Source organism: Haplochromis burtoni, unplaced genomic scaffold (genome assembly GCF_018398535.1).
Source record: "Haplochromis burtoni strain Fernald_Lab_line unplaced genomic scaffold, NCSU_Asbu1 Contig_57, whole genome shotgun sequence".
NCBI classification, from domain to species: Eukaryota; Metazoa; Chordata; class Actinopteri; order Cichliformes; family Cichlidae; genus Haplochromis; species Haplochromis burtoni.
The window spans coordinates 1,746,008-1,764,300 of NW_024582418.1; the positions used below are offsets into that span (position 1 = coordinate 1,746,008).

The 18,293-nt window shown below is 38.0% G+C and overlaps 1 protein-coding gene across 2 annotated transcripts in view; it reads right to left on the minus strand.

Annotated features, from left to right (window-relative positions):
• Positions 1-18,293, minus strand: part of cdh11 (cadherin 11, type 2, OB-cadherin (osteoblast)) — an 87,532-nt gene that overhangs the window by 20,897 nt on the left and 48,342 nt on the right. For both annotated transcript variants that reach the window (XM_042220920.1, XM_005922471.2), the window contains 5 exons: positions 11,600-12,014; positions 9,529-9,668; positions 8,564-8,858; positions 4,692-4,811; positions 3,026-3,193 (listed from right to left, as the gene is read on the minus strand). In XM_042220920.1, coding sequence (XP_042076854.1) covers positions 3,026-3,193; positions 4,692-4,811; positions 8,564-8,858; positions 9,529-9,668; positions 11,600-11,750 — 874 coding nt within the window. In that variant the 5' untranslated portion in view covers positions 11,751-12,014. The remainder of the gene's footprint in view (positions 1-3,025; positions 3,194-4,691; positions 4,812-8,563; positions 8,859-9,528; positions 9,669-11,599; positions 12,015-18,293) is intronic.

An 18,293-nucleotide genomic window follows, 5' to 3' on the forward strand; every position in this document is an offset into this window, starting at 1 on the left:
TCGAGGCTGCAAACGAATGACGCTTGATAATGAGGTGAAAAGAGAGAGAATTGCAGGGACAGAAAGTCTCTGAGAGAAAGAGACATCAAGCCTTAGAGCGAAAAGAAAAAAATACAGCAGCTTGAATGGAAGCTGAAAAGCTGCTAGACAACAAGAGGGAGTCTAGCTGTGCCATATATATGCATTATTTTTTGGTGTGTTTTTATCTTTTTTTATTTTTATTCCATCTTTGTATCTGTTTTATTTTTGCTGTCTCTCAGACTCCGTTTTTGTTTCGTGACTCTTATCTCATTTTCCATTTTTTTTTCTTCCTCTCCTCTCTCTCACTCTGCCCAACTACTAAATAAGTAATCACTGTCCTCATTCACACCATCTGGGAGAATTTTCTTGCAGGTGGTTGTCCTGCTTTTACTTTTTATTTATTTATTTTTTGACAAGGGTACCGAGTTCCACAACATATTGTTATTTGGTACATTGTCTTGCATTGCAGATGTAAAACTGCCAGTGATGCACAGGCAAGTATAATGTGGTTATTTAGATATAATGTGGCCTATGTGTGTGACTTGATCCTGTCTCCCGAATATTTTTCACCTGGCTCATGAAGAAAAGTGGATTGCAAAGCGTTCCATGGTTGGTAATGCACATATGCTGGCTTAAAGGAGATTATGAAGTGGGTTACTTTTTTTTTTTTTTTTTTTTTTTTAGGTCAGTTACTAGTCTTTTGTTTAGAGTTTTCTACAAAATTTGCGTCAGCAAATCAGCCATTTACGGTTTTAGGCTCTCCCTTCATTTTTACACCATCTGTCACTATGTAAGAACATGTGGCATTATTAAAGAAACATGCATATGCCAGTATGGAAACTTCTATATATGCTTCTCGTGCTGGAGATAAAGTCTTGCCTTTTGAGCAGTTTTTCACTGCTCATAAAACTCTCCATCTAAACTCCCTCAAATGTCCTTTTGTTGTGGTCTACAGCATCACATTTCAGCTTTGCATTGCAACACAGCTGTCAGCTTGTTATAATATACAGGAACTGGAGTGGTGGTTTTGACTTTCTCTCTCTCTGCATCTCCCTGTCTTTTACATTATCTCCCTCACTGCTTCTGTTCATGTCTCTCCCTTTTCTTGCCTATTCAGCTTCTCCACAGGCTAAATCCTGATCCATCATCTCTTGTTTTCTCCCCATTTCTTCTCTCCATACATTCCTGAGGCTTTCTGCAGAATCTCTGCCAGGAGCCCTTCTGCTCAGCGCTATAGGAGGGAAGGACAGAACGATGAAGGAAAAAAGAGCCATAGCACAAAATGGCAAAGTTGGATATAAGATGGAAAGGTGGACATGAAGGTCTGCTGGGAAGTGGTTGCAAAGAAAAATGCATTGGTGTGAATCCTAGGATGTTTCTCTTTGAGGAGAACCAGAGAGGTTAAATCGTTCTATGAATATTTGCTATTTGGCTGTGCATGAGATGTGATCAGAAAGTTCAAAAAACCTTACCTGACATAAATTTGGCCAATCTCTCTTTCAACTTCTTCTCAGGCATCAAAGAAAACTTCCAGCATGGCTGCCATTTTTAAATATAAATTGCACTCTCTAGGTCCCGTTTTGACAACACTGTGCACTCTGCTGTTGCACTGTAGACCCCAAACATACACAGATAGCAAACATTATCTTTTGTTTCCAAACTGATCTGAATTTTTATGGAAGATCATTGCTGCTGATGAGAGCTGGCTCTCCGAAGGGATTCCGTGAAAAAGTCTTGAGTTCCCAAGCCTGAAGGAAGCACGTTGGGTGTGGAACAAGACCCAGAGAATGCTTATCATTTTTTCAGCATTCACAGAGTTGTGCACCAATAATTGGTTCCTCGGGGTGAGACTGTCAACACAGAGTTTTACTGTATTGTCCTGAGGCATTTGGGGGAAACATTCAGAGGAAATGGTCTGAACTGTCGTGCATGTCAGTGTGCCATTATGTGCCAGCACAGAGCACATTGAAAATGCAGGAGTTCTTTGGACTTACCACACAATATTTGCTCACCGCTTGCCCCTGCTCTCCATATTTATGTTGCATCCACTTCTGGAGATTTAAATCACATTGGAGGATCCAGCAGGATACTCAGAGGCACAAGCAAAAGGTAACCTGACAGGACATGGCAACCGTGCTGGAAATGGTACAGACTTTCGCAAAACTTGAATGGGAGATCAATCATCATTATCCAAACGAGGTAAGGTTGATGAATTTTAGAAGTCCATTTCCAAAACTTCCAAATCATATAGAATGGATTTACAGCAGATGGGCATTTTTTGAATTTGTACAGTATTAAATGGAACTAGAGAAATCACTATCATTGTACTGGTTGTGTATTTTGTCACCGAGGACTCGAAAAGAAAAGCAAATAAAATAGAATAATTTTTATCAGTTAATAGAATCATTGGCAGTTCTGTATCATCTGTCATACAGAGAAATAGATTCAGATAAAAATATAAACTTCTCATAAAAAATGTTAAAAAAAAAGAATTTAAAAAATATTCAAATTTTGTGCCTCTGTCTCCTTCCTCGCATCAAATCTACTGTTCTTCACAAATCCAGAGATCCGCTTTTTTCATTGCGCTGCTAATATCTAATTCAACCAATGCCCTAGGGAACTTCTAGCTAGTATCCAAAGACAGTCATACATGTTGGGGGATACTCCAGGATCCCAATAAAGACTCTTTTTAAATAATTCTTTTTTTTTTTTTTTGCCTAAAGTTACCTCACTACTTTGTAAGTTGCAAACTAATGACACCATGCACTTGATGTGTATTGAATGCCCTTGCACTGACCTTTGGTGATTATTGCATAGTGCAGAAAAGGCTAGGAAGATGCAGACTGGAAGTTCAGATAGTGTAATAGCTCTGCTGTCATTTGGTAAAAGGTCTGACACTTTCACACCTCTAATGGAAATGCCTAACCCAAGGAAAATGACGTACAGCTACACAATACAGTATATATTGTTGATGGATAACTAGAAAATGTAGGCGTTTACTCACTCTGTGGAAATTTTGGAGGGTTATCGTTGACATCTGTGAGGGTGATTTTAACTTCTGTGGTCCCTGACAGCCCTCCCATGTGACCACCCATGTCTTTGGCCTGGATGACGACATCGTACTCCTGGCGGGCCTCACGGTCCATGTTTGGCAAGGCAGTACGAATTATACCTGAGCAGACAGAGTGGTAACATGACATTAATGCTAAAATAAGGCTTTCTTTTAGCCATTCTGGAAAACACAACCACTGGAAGCTTGTGGGTGAGGTTTTATGGATTTTTGAATGATGAAAAAAAAACAGCAGATGTCTGCATATCTACTCTTGTGTTGTATATGCTACTGTACTCGTGTTTTGTCACACCATGTACAACATGTGCATTTTACATCATGTCATTACAAATTATTAAGAATTACAATAAGGAATTGTATACCTGTTGAAATTAATAAATGAAAATGTTAAACAAATCCCACTTTGAAAACACTATCATTGCTAAGTAAAAACTACCAATTTACAACGAATTTATTCCAAGATTCTTCATTTTGTAAGAGAACGCATCATCACTCATCATTTAAATAAATAAGAACTCTAGTAGAACATTTGTGAAGTCTTATTTTTATCTATTTCAAGCCCCAGTGATTCTTCTCTGTTTAATTCATCACCCACTACTCTCTTTCCATCTCTCTCTTTCTTTCTGCACATGTCTAGCTGCAGTGTCAGAGAGGCTTTCTGCTGTCATATTATGCCAAAAGTGTGTGCGTATGTCTGTGACAGCATGGAAAGCTGATAATCTCCAAACCAATTAGAAATGTGAGCTATGGATTTGAGCCAGTCAAATACCCAACACTGGTTTGATTAGCCAGATTTACTCTGCCCAAATCTCTCTGCCTCTCTGTGCCCTAACCACTCACTTTCCATGAACTATCTCTCTGTAAACCAATTTCTCTCTCCTTCTCTACCCTAACCTCTCACTTTCAGTTCTTCTTCACTCTCTCTGACCTAGCATAGCTCAGTGTTTGCCCTAACCTCTTTCCTTACATCCAATTTCCTCTTTTAATGCAAACCCAAATATTAGGCCTCAGCTCTGCAGGGACCAAAGCTGAATGTCCGCTGGGGACCTCTTTCTACAGCTTGCCTTCTTTTCCTCACCAATTTCATTGGAAAGGATGTCTTGTTACACAATCCCTCTAGCACAGAGTTCTTGGCTTTTTTACATGAAGAGCAGTAGATGGAAATGTGAAAGAATAAAAAAAAAAGTTTTGAGTTTGGTTTTTGCAGCAATCAGTTTTGATGAGACGCCTGGCAGATGGCACTACAATATTAGAGTTTAAAGTCAATTGCATTGATTATTTTCCTAATTAATTATATTCAATTTAAAATTTTGTGACTGTTAAAATTTGTTCACTGTTTGTAGCGGTCTTAATTCCTATTGATTTGGCAGTTGTGTCCCCCCCCCACACACACACCCTAACTCCAGGTGATACAAAAACACCGTGCAGAAAAATAAAAGGAAGACGCATTGTCGTATCGTCCATGACAAGCTGTTTTTGTAGTTGATCTTAGACCTGTGTGCATACTACATCACTGTAACATCAAGGCCTTTGAGCTATTGTGTTTTGTTGTGTTGCAGACAATTATAAGCCTAGTTCAGGGTTTTGTTTGCAGCCTTACCTGTCTGAGGCTCCACAGAAAAATAGGGTTGTCCTTGCAGTATGCTGTACACCAGTCTGGCACTGTTGCCGTAGGTGGGGTCATCAGCATCTGTAGCTGTCACCTGCAACACTGACGTACCTACAGGACAGAAACACAGACATGACAAAAAAGTCAGGAGGAGATAGCTCTACCTTAGTGATTTGGTTCAGGAATGGTTTGACAAACAAGCTTGTCACAAAAATGTGCGCCGATTCACCTGCCTGCACCAGCCGGATGGGAAAGGGAATGAAAAACACTCTCCTGTCTCTCAGACACTGCGGCTGTACGGGCTCCTGTGGGGCTGGTCTCCACTATTATTTCTCTACATTTCATCATTGTCTGGTGGAAACATCCAGTCTCCAATTTTGGTGATTTTCATGTTTTAAATAAAACAGCATTTCCTCCGTGCTCTGACAGAGTTCAACAACCCCATGGATTTATGCAAACCTTTCAAAACTCTTTGGATAATCTGAAAAATGCATGGTTGTTGAGCCCGAAACATGACAGTTTATCTTAGTCCCCCACAAAAAAAATGGACATTTCACAGATATGTTTTCACCCAAAGCATCTGCATCTAGTAAATCCCTGTTAACTCAGCTGACACAGATATGCTGAGCAAATAGACCAAGTAAATTAAATTTGCAGAAGTGTGAAATACATTCTATTAACTTTGCGTTATTTAAGTTTTGCTTTTCCGATGTGACTCAGAAAGGTGTTTCTTTTCGCTAGACCTGTTGCTACTCACTAAAGAAACGTAGTATTAAAAGTGCTTCAGACCTGTATCATTACCAGCTCTGATAAAATAAATATAAATAAAAACAGGCAAATAACATGTTGGTTTTTTTTCGCCACCCAAGTCCAAATTTTCTTACCTTGTGACTATAAAGTTATATTATTTAAAAAAAAAATTTTTACACTATTAAATCAGAGCTGAGTCTAACTTTTACTTTTGTTGGTTTTAGTTTTATTTCATTTTTACATCTTTTTCTCTTTTTGTCCTTCTTCGATGGAGTGTAGCCTGTGAGATTAGTCAAGCAACTGGAGCTGCACTGCACGTACACCCAATACACCACACTTGTCACAAATCAAGCACAACTTCCCAATTTGGTGCTGTATTCAAACTCGTTTCATCTTTCCCTCTGGCATTTCAGTGCCAATACTTTCCTTCATTACCCCCTGCTGTTTCAACCCCTCCACCACCCCAGCATCCACCTGTAGGCCCCGGGGGGGATGTTCAATCATCCCTCTCCAATTTCTATGTTCTATTTGTGGGTAGTGATAAACTCAGAGCCTAGGCATCAAACTCCAACCGTAATCTGCTCCTGTGATAAATCAGTAATTTCTTTCATGAGCTTCAATATCCATGATGAATCTGATTACAACCTCCTTTATTTTGCATGAAGTAACCACGAGGGCCCACACAAGGACTCAAATATGTTTAAGAGCTTTGTATTATTTCTAGTCTTGAAAGGGAAAAAAAACTCCTCAAAACCAACTAAAGCTCAAACTCACACAGTTCATCTTGAGCCCAGAGGACAGAAGTAAAAGCTTTTGGTTAGCAAGGTCAATCAAGAAAAAGTGAAAGTTGCAAAAGGTTACATAGGTGAAATGTTTTTTGTTTCATTTGTTTTTCCCCATAACCAAGCAACCCTAGTAAATGTAGAAACTGTTTCTTTCAGGGACTAAAAGCTCAAAATGGCTGTTACTAAGTTCTTGCAACAGCATGAATTTGGCTGGAATAATGGGTGCTTCACATCAATCATGTGTTATTGAATTGTTCATTTGGCTTCTTTACAGCCTTTTTCCCACTACATCTTCTATTTTAATATTTACCTTTCCAGCTGCAGCCATGTGAGCACCACCATTGTGCTCCATGCAAAATTAACCAGGTTCTGCATAACAGAAAACTGCAATGAAATTTTATTCAGCATGGCTTTGAATGTGGTTATAAGTACACCGTGATAAATTACCAAGAATGATAATTTGAAAGAAATTGGCTTTTCTATCCATTCTAAGTCTGATATCCATGAGGCTACATAGACCTAGTTAGTCAAATTACAGCTTTTATTTCTGTTCCACTTCTGTGGTTGTGGCTCATGGCAACTGGTGATCTCTCTTTGCCAGACTTCTGCATTCAGGTTTCAGATTATGTAGCGGATGGGTGAAAAATAGCCTAAACAGAACTCTTTCAGTTTTCTTTCTTTGGAAGTCCAGTCCATTCAGGGAAGGGATTTCTTATGCTTCCACTGTTTCAAGCTTTACCGCTGCCAGTGTGGTTCATTTCAGGTCAGTATCTAGAGGCTGAACACTCCAATACCACACAATTTTTGGAAAGAAAATCTTCCAAGATCAGAAGTTCTAAATAGGGAGACTCTTAAGGGGGTGGTAGAAACTCTTGCCTGTGCCAATATGGTACTAAATAATTCCACAATTCTGCTTGTAGTTTAGCCCAACTTTTAAGAAAAAAAGAGGATTTTTCAGGAGTTGACCTGCTATGCACTTCTCTGTCACATTTCCTGCATTCACATTCAGTGATTAATATAGAAATGGTGTTGTTTAGCAGAAAAATAATATGCAGACAAATTTTCAGTTCAACTACCAAAACTACTGCTAAATTAAAACTAAACTTTAGTTTAGTAAGAGGACTTTTGCCTCTTCTGAGAAAATACCTGTTAAAAGGCAAGGTTGACATTTTTGACGGATTTGAAACCATTGCTCTGGTAATCAATGTCAAAACCAGGATTACATTTGTTTAATATTTATGCATTAAGGTTGTTATTAATTAATTAATTAATTAGCTATTCTCAGACAAGAACATATTTCTGGAGCCGAGTTCTCATTCAAATCAAATCAAATCAAATTCAAATTTTATTTGTCACGTACACAGTCATACACAGTACGATATGTGGTGAAATGCTAGGACAACTGCTCATGACCTAAAGAAAACAAAAAAGGAAAAGGCTATGAATAAGATAGGAAATAAATATGAAAAATTAAAAAGGGTAAATTTAACTAGGAAGGAATAAAATATAAATTAAGGTTAAAAATGAAATAACTGTACAACACAAATTAGAATGAAGGGTAAATTTAACTGGGAAAGAATAAGATAAAATTCAACATTCATTCATTCAATTCATTCAACATTAATAAATGAAAACAATGACAGTGAAATTCTATATTATATTCATTTATCACTTTGTATTTAATTTATGTCAAAATTCATTTGTGGTTGTTTTTGTGAGGTTTGTTTGTTTTTGTTTTTTATAGTGAAGACTATGAACAGTAGTTTGGGTCATCTCTGATTTTGTTCAAATGTGCTATATTAGCACAAGGAAGAAGACGTGACTTGAAATAGGGACAATGCCTTTTGAAAGGCTTACAGATAAACCAATAAAATATTGAAAAAGTCATATTTTTAGAGAAAGTCTCCAGTCTGGGGACTTTGCATAGATAGCCAGGCTTCATAGATTTACAATGATATGGAGAAAAAAGACCTCCAAACCTGCTAAAGAACCGGTAAAGTAAAAGGTAGCCAATTGGGACTAATTGTGTTTCTTTATGTTTATCCATTATCTTTCTTTGTCACCATCCCTCACTCCTTGATGACGGTACAAATATTTTCCCAATATTGCGTGAATACGATTTAAAGTCCCCCAAATTGTATGTTTACCAACTGTACCAAACTTTTCTGAAGCTTTTCTGTGTCTAATATAACTTTCTTCTTACCAGCTGTAGATTTCTTAGACTTTTAAGCATTCTTTAATGTATCCCTTCCCTGTTTTCTTTGACTTTGTCTCAATACAAAACCTTGCTTCCCCCACATTTCTCTTAATGTTTCTTTTGCTACTTACCAACATTGGACATCTCAGGCACCCTGGCATAGTACGGCCCATGTGGAAACTCAGGAGGGTTATCGTTGATGTCCTGAACTTTCACTATGAACTCTGATGGCGGCTCCAGAGGCTTATTAGTGTCTCTTGCCACAGCCTGGGCTGTTAACGTGTATTGGGCCTGCTCCTCACGGTCCAGAGTTTTTGTGGCGTGGATGTTGCCTGTCTTGTCATCAATGACAAAGATTGTTCCTGCACCTTCACCGGACAGGATGTACTTGATATTTCCATCCCCTGAGTCAACATCTGAGTGGAGCTGAAAAAATGGAGACCAAAACTGAATTTAGCTTGAATTACATGCACATATTTCAATATACGTGAAACTTGAAGAGAAAGAGAGAGAGACTAGCAGTTCCACATAAAGGCAGAAAGTCTGGTCAAAAGGCAAATTTGGAAGACACAGACTAGCTTGGCTGCCTGGCAGATGCCAGATGAGGTTGCAATTTCCCAAGTCTACAAACTAATGTGAGCGAGTGACTGGGATAGACAGGCTGGAAATGCTGCATGTTAGATGGGCACACACTAATAAATTACTGACTTAAAATATTATTATAAAAATGAAGAATGTTCAACATTCAATTAAACTCTTGTTCTTCCTTTATAGCTCCTAGACTTTGAAATATGGTGCTCTGTAAACATCATTTGTTGTTTGTTATGAGAGCCGCTGCTCAGTTTGAGCGATGGTGTTGTTCTGGAGGAGTACCACCAATCATCTTCACCCTTGAATGAGAACATGACCTCTTTCATTTTTCTGTCTTTATCCCACTCTCTCTTTGATAAATGCTAAAACCACATTTAAATCCTGCTGTCAGCTTGCACACCATGACTGCCACTGGAGGGCAACGTGGCTTTTAATTAAACAGTTATTCAGAGGCTAATTTTGTTTGAAGAAGGATTCTCTTTTTAAATTGCACTGTTATACTCACCCTGCCCACGAGCACTGGGTCAGGTCCAGTGTACTCCTCAATGACAAAGAACTGATTCCAGACCCATCCTCGTTTGGACCTGTGGAGTACTTGGCCTTCCTTTCCAACCTTTTGTTTGTGCCTGTGTAGCGACAAGTGACCTACAAATACAAAAACACCAGTATACATATATTTATATATATATATATATATATATATATACTACACCTATATTTATCCAGTTATAACCAAAACCTTTTAGTTAATTTAATTATAGTCCACAACATGTTTATTATGAATTGTAATTTCATGGTTAAACGTTAAATAGACGGCCACATTCTGTATGTTATATTGAATGAATTATCACCACAACAGCTGTTATGTTATATTTTGGATATTTTTTTTGTTTTGTTTTTGTTGATTTTCCAGTATTTTTTAGTAAGCTTAAAAGTGTGTGAGAGGGAGTAAGCAGAGTGGCCTGTTTTAGAAGTGTGGATCATTGGTTCAAATCCCAGCTGAAAAATGTGGGTGGACTGTATGAAGAACACATGCTTTAATGGGTCGATTTTTATGTGGAATCTTCGCAAGTCACTTAACCTCTTTTTGTTGTAGTGAAACTCCACAGTGGCTAGAAGGAGCAGTCTGTGGTTGCAGTGAGCAGTAGCAATGTTTGAACATGTGGAAGAATTACCATTAATATTTAAATATTAAAGGGAAAATAATGAAGAAAAAAAGATTGTTTTTGAACATAATTGCATGTTGGCAGTGTGTCTAGAGAGGGGAAAAATAAAGAATGTGTCCAAAAGAACTTTTAATTTTTTTCAGGCTCTTGTGAGTTTCCTTGGAGTCTTCAGCTGTTGTCTGCAATGCTCAGCATACATCTGCACACACTTCCAGCACCTGAGATGGTGATATATAACCAAAACAATAGCATAATACTCTTAAGGATGTTTTGGTTAGTGTGGATAATCTGACCGTTAGCTTTATGGTTGTGCTCAAGGCCAGGGCCTTCTGATTATTGTAAAGTTGAGTCAGAATTGCAAGTTTTTAGATAATGAAACTCAGCTGACTTTATAGGCCTTACATTTTTATTCTCTTCTAACTTTCTCTGCTTACCTTTACTCATATATAATACAGCTGAATTCAAATAAACCTGATCCTATTTGCATATTTTTCAGATTCTGTTGACAGATAACAGAGCAAGTATGAAATAGTGACTGAAATGCACCCCATTATACCTAAGCTATTTCCAAGCTGCTGTTCTGCACTGCTAGAATGCTGATTTTATAACAACCTTGTCATTTGACAGATTCACCAGGCACATCAGTTTAAGACAATAACTACTGTGTGCTGTGATTTAGGAGGAACTTACATGTAAAATAAGTTACTCAGATTGAATGTTAGAAGCGTCAGAACGTCTTTTTTTTTCTTTTTTTTTCTTTTTTTCTTCTTCTCAGACACTCTTTCATGTCTACATCAGCTGACATGCGGTCCTGCCTTGTTGTGGAAGGGACAGCAGTACTAAATTTGCATTTAAATCTACAGACTGTGAAACTGTTAATTTGGAATAAGGCTGAAATAAGGTATATACTTACTTGACAGAGTACCTAATTGGTTTGTATTCTGAGCTAGAACACAAAATGTTTTGGGGGTAATGTGTTATATATTAGGTTGATGAAATGGGTTTAATATGATATTTAATGATACATTAACTACAAGGCATAACTTGATAGATCACATATCTATGAATCTGAGGATCATCTCGCTGGATGACCCAGTTATACAAAATATTTAGGAAGATGCTCAGTGCAAACTTTAAATGTAGTGAGTTCTCAAATCCCTCATTTGATTATAACAGTTACATTTATAAAAAGGAATTATTTCTGTATCAATTGCTGTACCAAGACTGCCAAGACTTTGCAATGCTGCATGAAGAAATTCACAAAAGGTAAAAATCTGACAGATCTAATTGATCATTTTAAAATATGAAACTAACACAACCTCTGAAAAGATGAGCAAAATGTTGTTTTTCGGATGTCCACAGTTATGAATTTATGCTGCAAGATTACGTTGAAGTATTGCTTTGTCATACCTGGATGTCTGTGTCTGTGTCCCCTTTGATCCAAGGAAGCATTTCCTTTCCGAGTTCCTAATGCAACGCTACAAAGTGCAGAAACTCCCAGCAACACCAGGAAGATCCTCAGTAGCCCGAGGCCCTGCCGCTTCATCATCAGCATTGCCATCTTGACAAACCTTTGAAACTGTGCACTTTGCTCCGCCCCCTACTTTCTGATTCCTCTCAGTGGAGCTCTGCTCCCACTGAGGTGGTATCTTGCTTTTTTTAACCAAAATGTTGTTGATGAGCTTCCTAGTTCATTAGCTGAAATGGGGCCTGTTGTAGATACTCATCACCAGCTTGCCACGTCACTGCCTTTCTTCGTTTAGCTTTTCTGCCTTCTTTTTCTCCTCTCACAGTTTGTGTTGTCTTATTCTTCTTGCCAAACAGCCTGAAAGAGAGCGAAAGGAAAGCAGGTTTGGTCAGTGACACAAAAATAGTCAAAACAAACAAGCAAACAAAATATGTGCAGGCAAATATGGTTTGATGGTTTATTAAAATTCATGATTCCCAAACGGATACATTTCAATCAGACTAAATGCTCAGGTAAAACCTGGTCACTATTTACAGCTCTTTTGGATACACTGACAGCATCATGCCATTTAATAGATCAAATCTATTAAAAAGCACACAGGTGATGACTCAACTATGCCAGTAGGAGTGATACATTTTTTGATTTGTCCATCTGTAGTGGTGAGCTGTAAAGTAAACTGCTTGGTCATTACAAGAAAAGACTCGATGAATGTCAGCAGAAAGCAATGACTGTAGTTTTAAAAAGAAATCTGTGGATATGAGAATGTTGCAAAGTAGATTTAATAAGAGCAATGAAAAAATGTATTCAATCTTCACCTAGAGAGAGACTAAAGAGGACTGGATCTGCAGTGAAGCATCATAGGTTTTGCTCTGCTGCATTTCTTAATATCTGATTTAACCATAATATATGAAAACATAGTTTGTCTATCACTTTATTACACCAGAAAACCAAAAGTTGAACTAATATGTGATGGATTCAACTCAACTCCATTCATTATATATAGCCCTACAACATACAGGTAGATTTTATCTGCAAAGATAAGTGAAAGTGTTTGTTAAAAAAAGAACCGAACCACTCTACTTTTACTTGTGCTGCTATGCCATTACAAGAAAAGCTGGAGCCACTAGAATGCAAGAGGCAAATGTCATTTTAAGCAACCAATTAGCACAGATGATAAATACAGAAGCTTTTTATCTGTTGTCTTCAGTTTGGTTTATGATGTTCTGTTCATGACAGAAGAGAGATGGTAGTCTTTGAAGGTAAAACATTGAGAGAAAAAAAAAAAGGTCAAACAAAAGACAACAAAGTTTACTCAAGTGCAAATGTGCAAACAAGTGTGTCTAATTATTCTTCACTTAAGAAAATAATATCACTAAACTGAACCACACTAAAACTGCTTTTTCCCCAGCCAGTGGTTATATATTGATGCGCCATTTGCACCAACATGAGTAAGTCACCTGGCACACTTGAGAGGTGATTTGTGATGCAATTGCACATCGTCCGTGCAGCGATGCACATAGGCCTACTACTGCCTACTACTGTACCAGTGCAGTACCAGTACCAGTTAGAGTGACTGAAGTAGAGGTGCTAGTAATCTTTTAATTCTAACTGTAAATTCCGTACTGTGCTTCTTATTTTTCTTGGCATGGACCAATTGAGCAAAATTTCTATATGCACATGTGAATGTGTTTGTGTGTGGGTGTTTAATATTCAATAGATCAGTAGATGAGAAAATTCCCCCAGGGCTCATTGGCTCATGCTGACCACATGACCAGCCAACCAGGAAGTGTTGACAGTTAATCCCATACCGGCTCATCATCTGGCTAATTATCCTCGAGTCCTCTGATTGATGCACATATCTGTGTGTGGGTGTGTATGCATGTGTGTTTGTGCCTGTCTTTCATTTATTTGTAAAAGCCTCGGAGCTGTTTTTTCTTTCACAGCTTGCCTTGAAAAATGGTGTCTTGATAAAAACATATCTGCGACTAAACCTGTGAAAATAAGGAATAATTTTTCGGAAAATTCTTTAAGCTGAAAAATTGCCTGATAATTGCCTGAAAAGTTTTTTTAATTGTACAGTTATAGTAATAAATAGCTGTAAAATCGAAATAAATAATGGTTGTTGACATCTTGTATTTAATAGAGAATAAGTTAAAACTTTAAAAACAGCAAAACAACAACAAAAACCCCGTAAATAATGAACTCTCGTTTGCACTTGTTGTGCGACGAGCTGACACCTGCTATGCAGAATCTATTAACAGGACCTCAAACTGTCATTGATGTGTCAAATTAAGTGTCAGCTTTATTTAACAAGTAAAAATAAATCAAGTCCAAAATAAATTGCTTTCCCCAGTATCCCGGTTCCCTGCTACAAGTCCGCTGTTATTTTTCTGAATAACTGTCAGATGCGTGTCAGGTCAAACACAAGAAAAAAATAACAGACTAGATTGATAGCAGCAGACAGAGTGACAGCTCAGGAATGATCAGTGTGTATGCCAGCATGATATTGTGTGGTTTGCTTGGTGACAAATAAGTGACCCCACTGTCAAATTCAAACAAAGCACCTTTAAAAATACAGATTTTTTGCAACTTTTCTCTCTGTTTATTTGGTTTTTATTTATATAGTGAGTTCAGATGAGTTTGTTGGAGCACCCCTTCAAATTAACTGAAAAATCATATTGATATCTTGCAAAGCTGTGGAGCTTCATGAAGTAGGTTCTTACCTTACTAAAACTTTCTCTCCATCTATTCAGATATGTTGAGATCTGATTGTTACTCTCCTTCTTAGACATTAGCTAGTGGTAGAAAGAAACAATATATTTGACAAATTCCAGTCTGCACTGAAACAGCATTATTAAATTACGAATGGCACTCGTCTCATATTGCTGTCATCATACTTCATACAGACACTTAGAAATTCATATAAACCCATGTATGTATGTCCTCCTCTGCACCCCTTGTATGTGGAGTCCCCCAGGGATCTATCCTCGGACCAGTTCTGTTCTCACTATACAAGTTATCCCTGAGCCACCTGCTTGATAGTTTCAAAGGCATATTATTGCTATGCTAATGATACACGGCTGTAATTTTCAGTTGAGCCTAATAACCTTAACAGCCTTCCCTACCTTAATGAATGTGCTCTCTGCCATTACTAACTGGACATCTTTAATTGCCCTTCATTTTAATTCTGGCAAAACTGAAGCTCTTCCTTTGACCCAGACAATTTCTAAGGAGGTCAGTCAGTACTTTTAGCCCCTCACGTGCATTGGAAGTCATCGGCTAAGACCCTATGTCTCTTGGCCGATATTTGAAATTTGAACCTGAAATTTAAAAACTCATCAAGTTTTGTTTCTTTCTTTTAAGAAACTTTGCAACTTTGGTTATTTTAATGTATTTTTCAGTCATCCCTTGACCATTTTCAGTTAGTCCAGAATGGACAGACTGCTAACAAAAATTTGCCAGTGTACACATATTACACCTCTTCCTGGTGTGCTTTAATGGCTTTCTGTAATAAAATCCATTTTGAAGTTGTATTCATAACATATAAAGCCCTATGTGGATAGGCCTGGGATACGAATCAGGGCTACTGAAACCTTATAACAGCAGTTGACCTCCCAGAAGAGCTCATCAAGGTCTTTTAATTGTTCCATGATCTTATTTTAAAACCAGAAGTTCTTCCGTGTTTGAGGTTGCAGCACCTAAACTTTGGAACAACCTCTTAGACGTGTAGGTCGGCTAAATGTGTGGTTTGCTTTAAATGACAGCTGAAAACGTTTTATTTTAAATGCGTGCTTTTGTTGAAATGTGAAGCACTTTGTTCTTGAAAAGAAGTGCTTTATAAATAAAGTTATAATTAGTAGTAGTAGTATTTAACCAGTGAAGCCCAGCTATCAGGGACAGACAGCATAGGGAAAATCAGCTCAGTGTTAGAGAAGCTGAAGCAGTTGGATGGATGAGCTGGTACTGAAAATATGTTACATGGTTATAAGGCCACACATTGGTAGAAACAGTACAAAGCAGACGAGAAATGCATCAGAAAAGAACACGCTCCTTGCTTGCTTGTTCAGGATTTTAAATCCACATTGTTTGCAGGAATGTCTGGACACAGAAATCCTCTGAACAGTGTTTACAAAAGCTGCTCCATATGCTAACCACCTTCATCATGAAGTTAACAGATGTGAAACAATCCTGTAGAGTTGCACTCAAAAGTGTACCAAACTGTTACTCTCACACATTTTCCTGAAAACAAAATTCTCTCACTATTGATTTTTAGTCATTTTTTTATTGGGAATAATTTTTTCTGTTTAAAATAATACTATTTCTTAAAATAAAACCCAAACCGTTCTTGAAGATTAGGAGCGCCAGTCTATTTAAAAATTAGATCAACTTCACAATTTATTGAATTTATATAATACTACATGGCTGTACCTTCTATGACTCATATTCGTTTGCTGTTTTCTTAAGTTTTCCGATATCTCAAATGGCTGACGGTGCGAGACACAGAGAGAAAGCGAGAGAAGCAGAAAACGCAGCGCTGAAACAGACAGTGATAATGACTCCCCAGGGCAAGCATGCCTTTTGGCCAGACCGTTTCCTACGTCTAGAATACATGACTCAAGAGTCACGTTAGAATAGTGAACAGCATACTTGAGTTTGTGTGTGTTTGTATATGTGTGTGTGAACGCATATGCACTGTTCCCTTGGGGTTTGTAGAGATGCTGTTAATCCATGAGTCAAGTGTTTGAGTAGGCTACTGTGATTCATTGGCTAACATGAGAGTGTAGCTCCACACACTGTGTGTGTATGTGTGCATGTTTGTGTGAGTGTGTTGAATGTGTCACACAGAGGTCAGAGCATAGGGTTAAAATAAATCAATGTGACATGTCCTCACTCAACGGGGGGGGGGGATATTTGCCTGTTTAAGAGTCTGAATATGTCTCTAAAGATGTTTGTATTTATATCTAATGGTGTGCTGTGAATGTGCATCTGTGTATATGACTGTCTGTGATTATGCAATCTTATTAATGTGGGCTGTTATGACTGAAAACCCCAAAGTGTGTTTACTACTTCTTTTCTTATAGTGACTAAAGTGAGCGCCGAGACAAACAGAATAAGTTCAGCGGGCTGCTTAGATTTTGCTCTTCTGATATTGACTTTTTGAAATTTGACTTGGTTCATTAATATTTATATTTCTTTACTTTTAACCAGAACTCATTATAATATGGAACACACTGTGTGACGATTAGGAGTCAAATTCTTTAAGACTGAGATTTTGGGTCTTTTGTAGAAGTCGATGTTGAATAAAAAGTGTTTTTTCCCTCTCGCTCTCTATTGCCATGCACACAGGTTGTTTCTCATGCTGTGTCTCTTTAGTCAGAGTAGCTGTACTGACTGCCCTACTGGAATCACAGCTAGTACCTCCAGAACTGAAGCGAGGCACAAAAGAGATTTCCACCAAGTAAAGAGCTGAAAGGCGACAATTACTCTACAGTAATAAATGTAATGCAGTACTTTAAGCAGTCAATGCTGAAATCTTTAGTAACTAAGTAAATAAATAAATGAAAGCTCATTACTTTATCGACTCATTGGAAAGCTTTACTCCTTTGTTGGACATTGATAAGTAAAAATGGAAACATAAACCGGGACAAATACACAATTTCATTAAACATTTCCCCAAAACAAACCTCTCAGCCGCTGTAATTAATCATTGTATTGCTGTGTTAGACACAGGAGACTTGTCTTTGTAATGTCACCATTAAATAAAACCCGAGTATGTACTTCTTTTTCTCTCTGTCACTGCGTCTTCCTTTCTCCTCACACTCTGTCATTGTTTCTCTGCACTGTGCTTTCAATGCTTTCCCTCCTTTGTAAGCCAAACGTCGACAGCAGCCATTAAAAGAACATTGGAAAACGTCTGTGAAGTACAGGGGAGGGGAAAAAATAGTCTTGACCCCACTTTTTTTCTCCTCTGTCTTCTCAAACTTTCCCTCACTGCTTTTCTCTCTAAGGGTCAGTGACAATAAAGGTGATTCATTCGTGTATGAAGGTGTATATACACCTCTCTCTAGCGTAGTGCACGGTTTGTGATTGTGCATGTAGCTGACAGAGTGGGTCTTTTCTCGCCTTTTCCTCCGTGTCTCCACATATTGCCTGTGCTGGGTAGGTGTAGGCAAACAATGGTCTCACTGTTCCTCGTGTGAAAAACGTGAACAAAAGGAATAAGACATACACGAGGAATGAAGGAGAAGGAATGAGATAGGTTTATATGTGCTGTATTTTTTCCCCTTTGCGGCAGCTTCCCTTTTCACATTGGGCAAAGCCTTTCAGCGTGGTTTTGTAAATCAAAAGCCGTCTGAATCATCGAAGAAAGAAAAAAGAGAAGACGCACAGTCAGGCATTTTTTAATTATTATCTTTGCATGTAAAGACAATGGATGTTGACTGTGACAAACTCTGTTGGCATGATGTTTGAAGTTTTAGCACATTTTAGCTGCAATGACTTGTGCAACTTCTATGTAATCCAGATGCAGACACGCATTTGTAAAGTCGCTGTTTTGGACTGACCTCGGTCAACAGCGGCCATCCCCGAGCTATGACACTAAAGGATTATGTCTGAATTAGCTAAGTAGCCGGCATG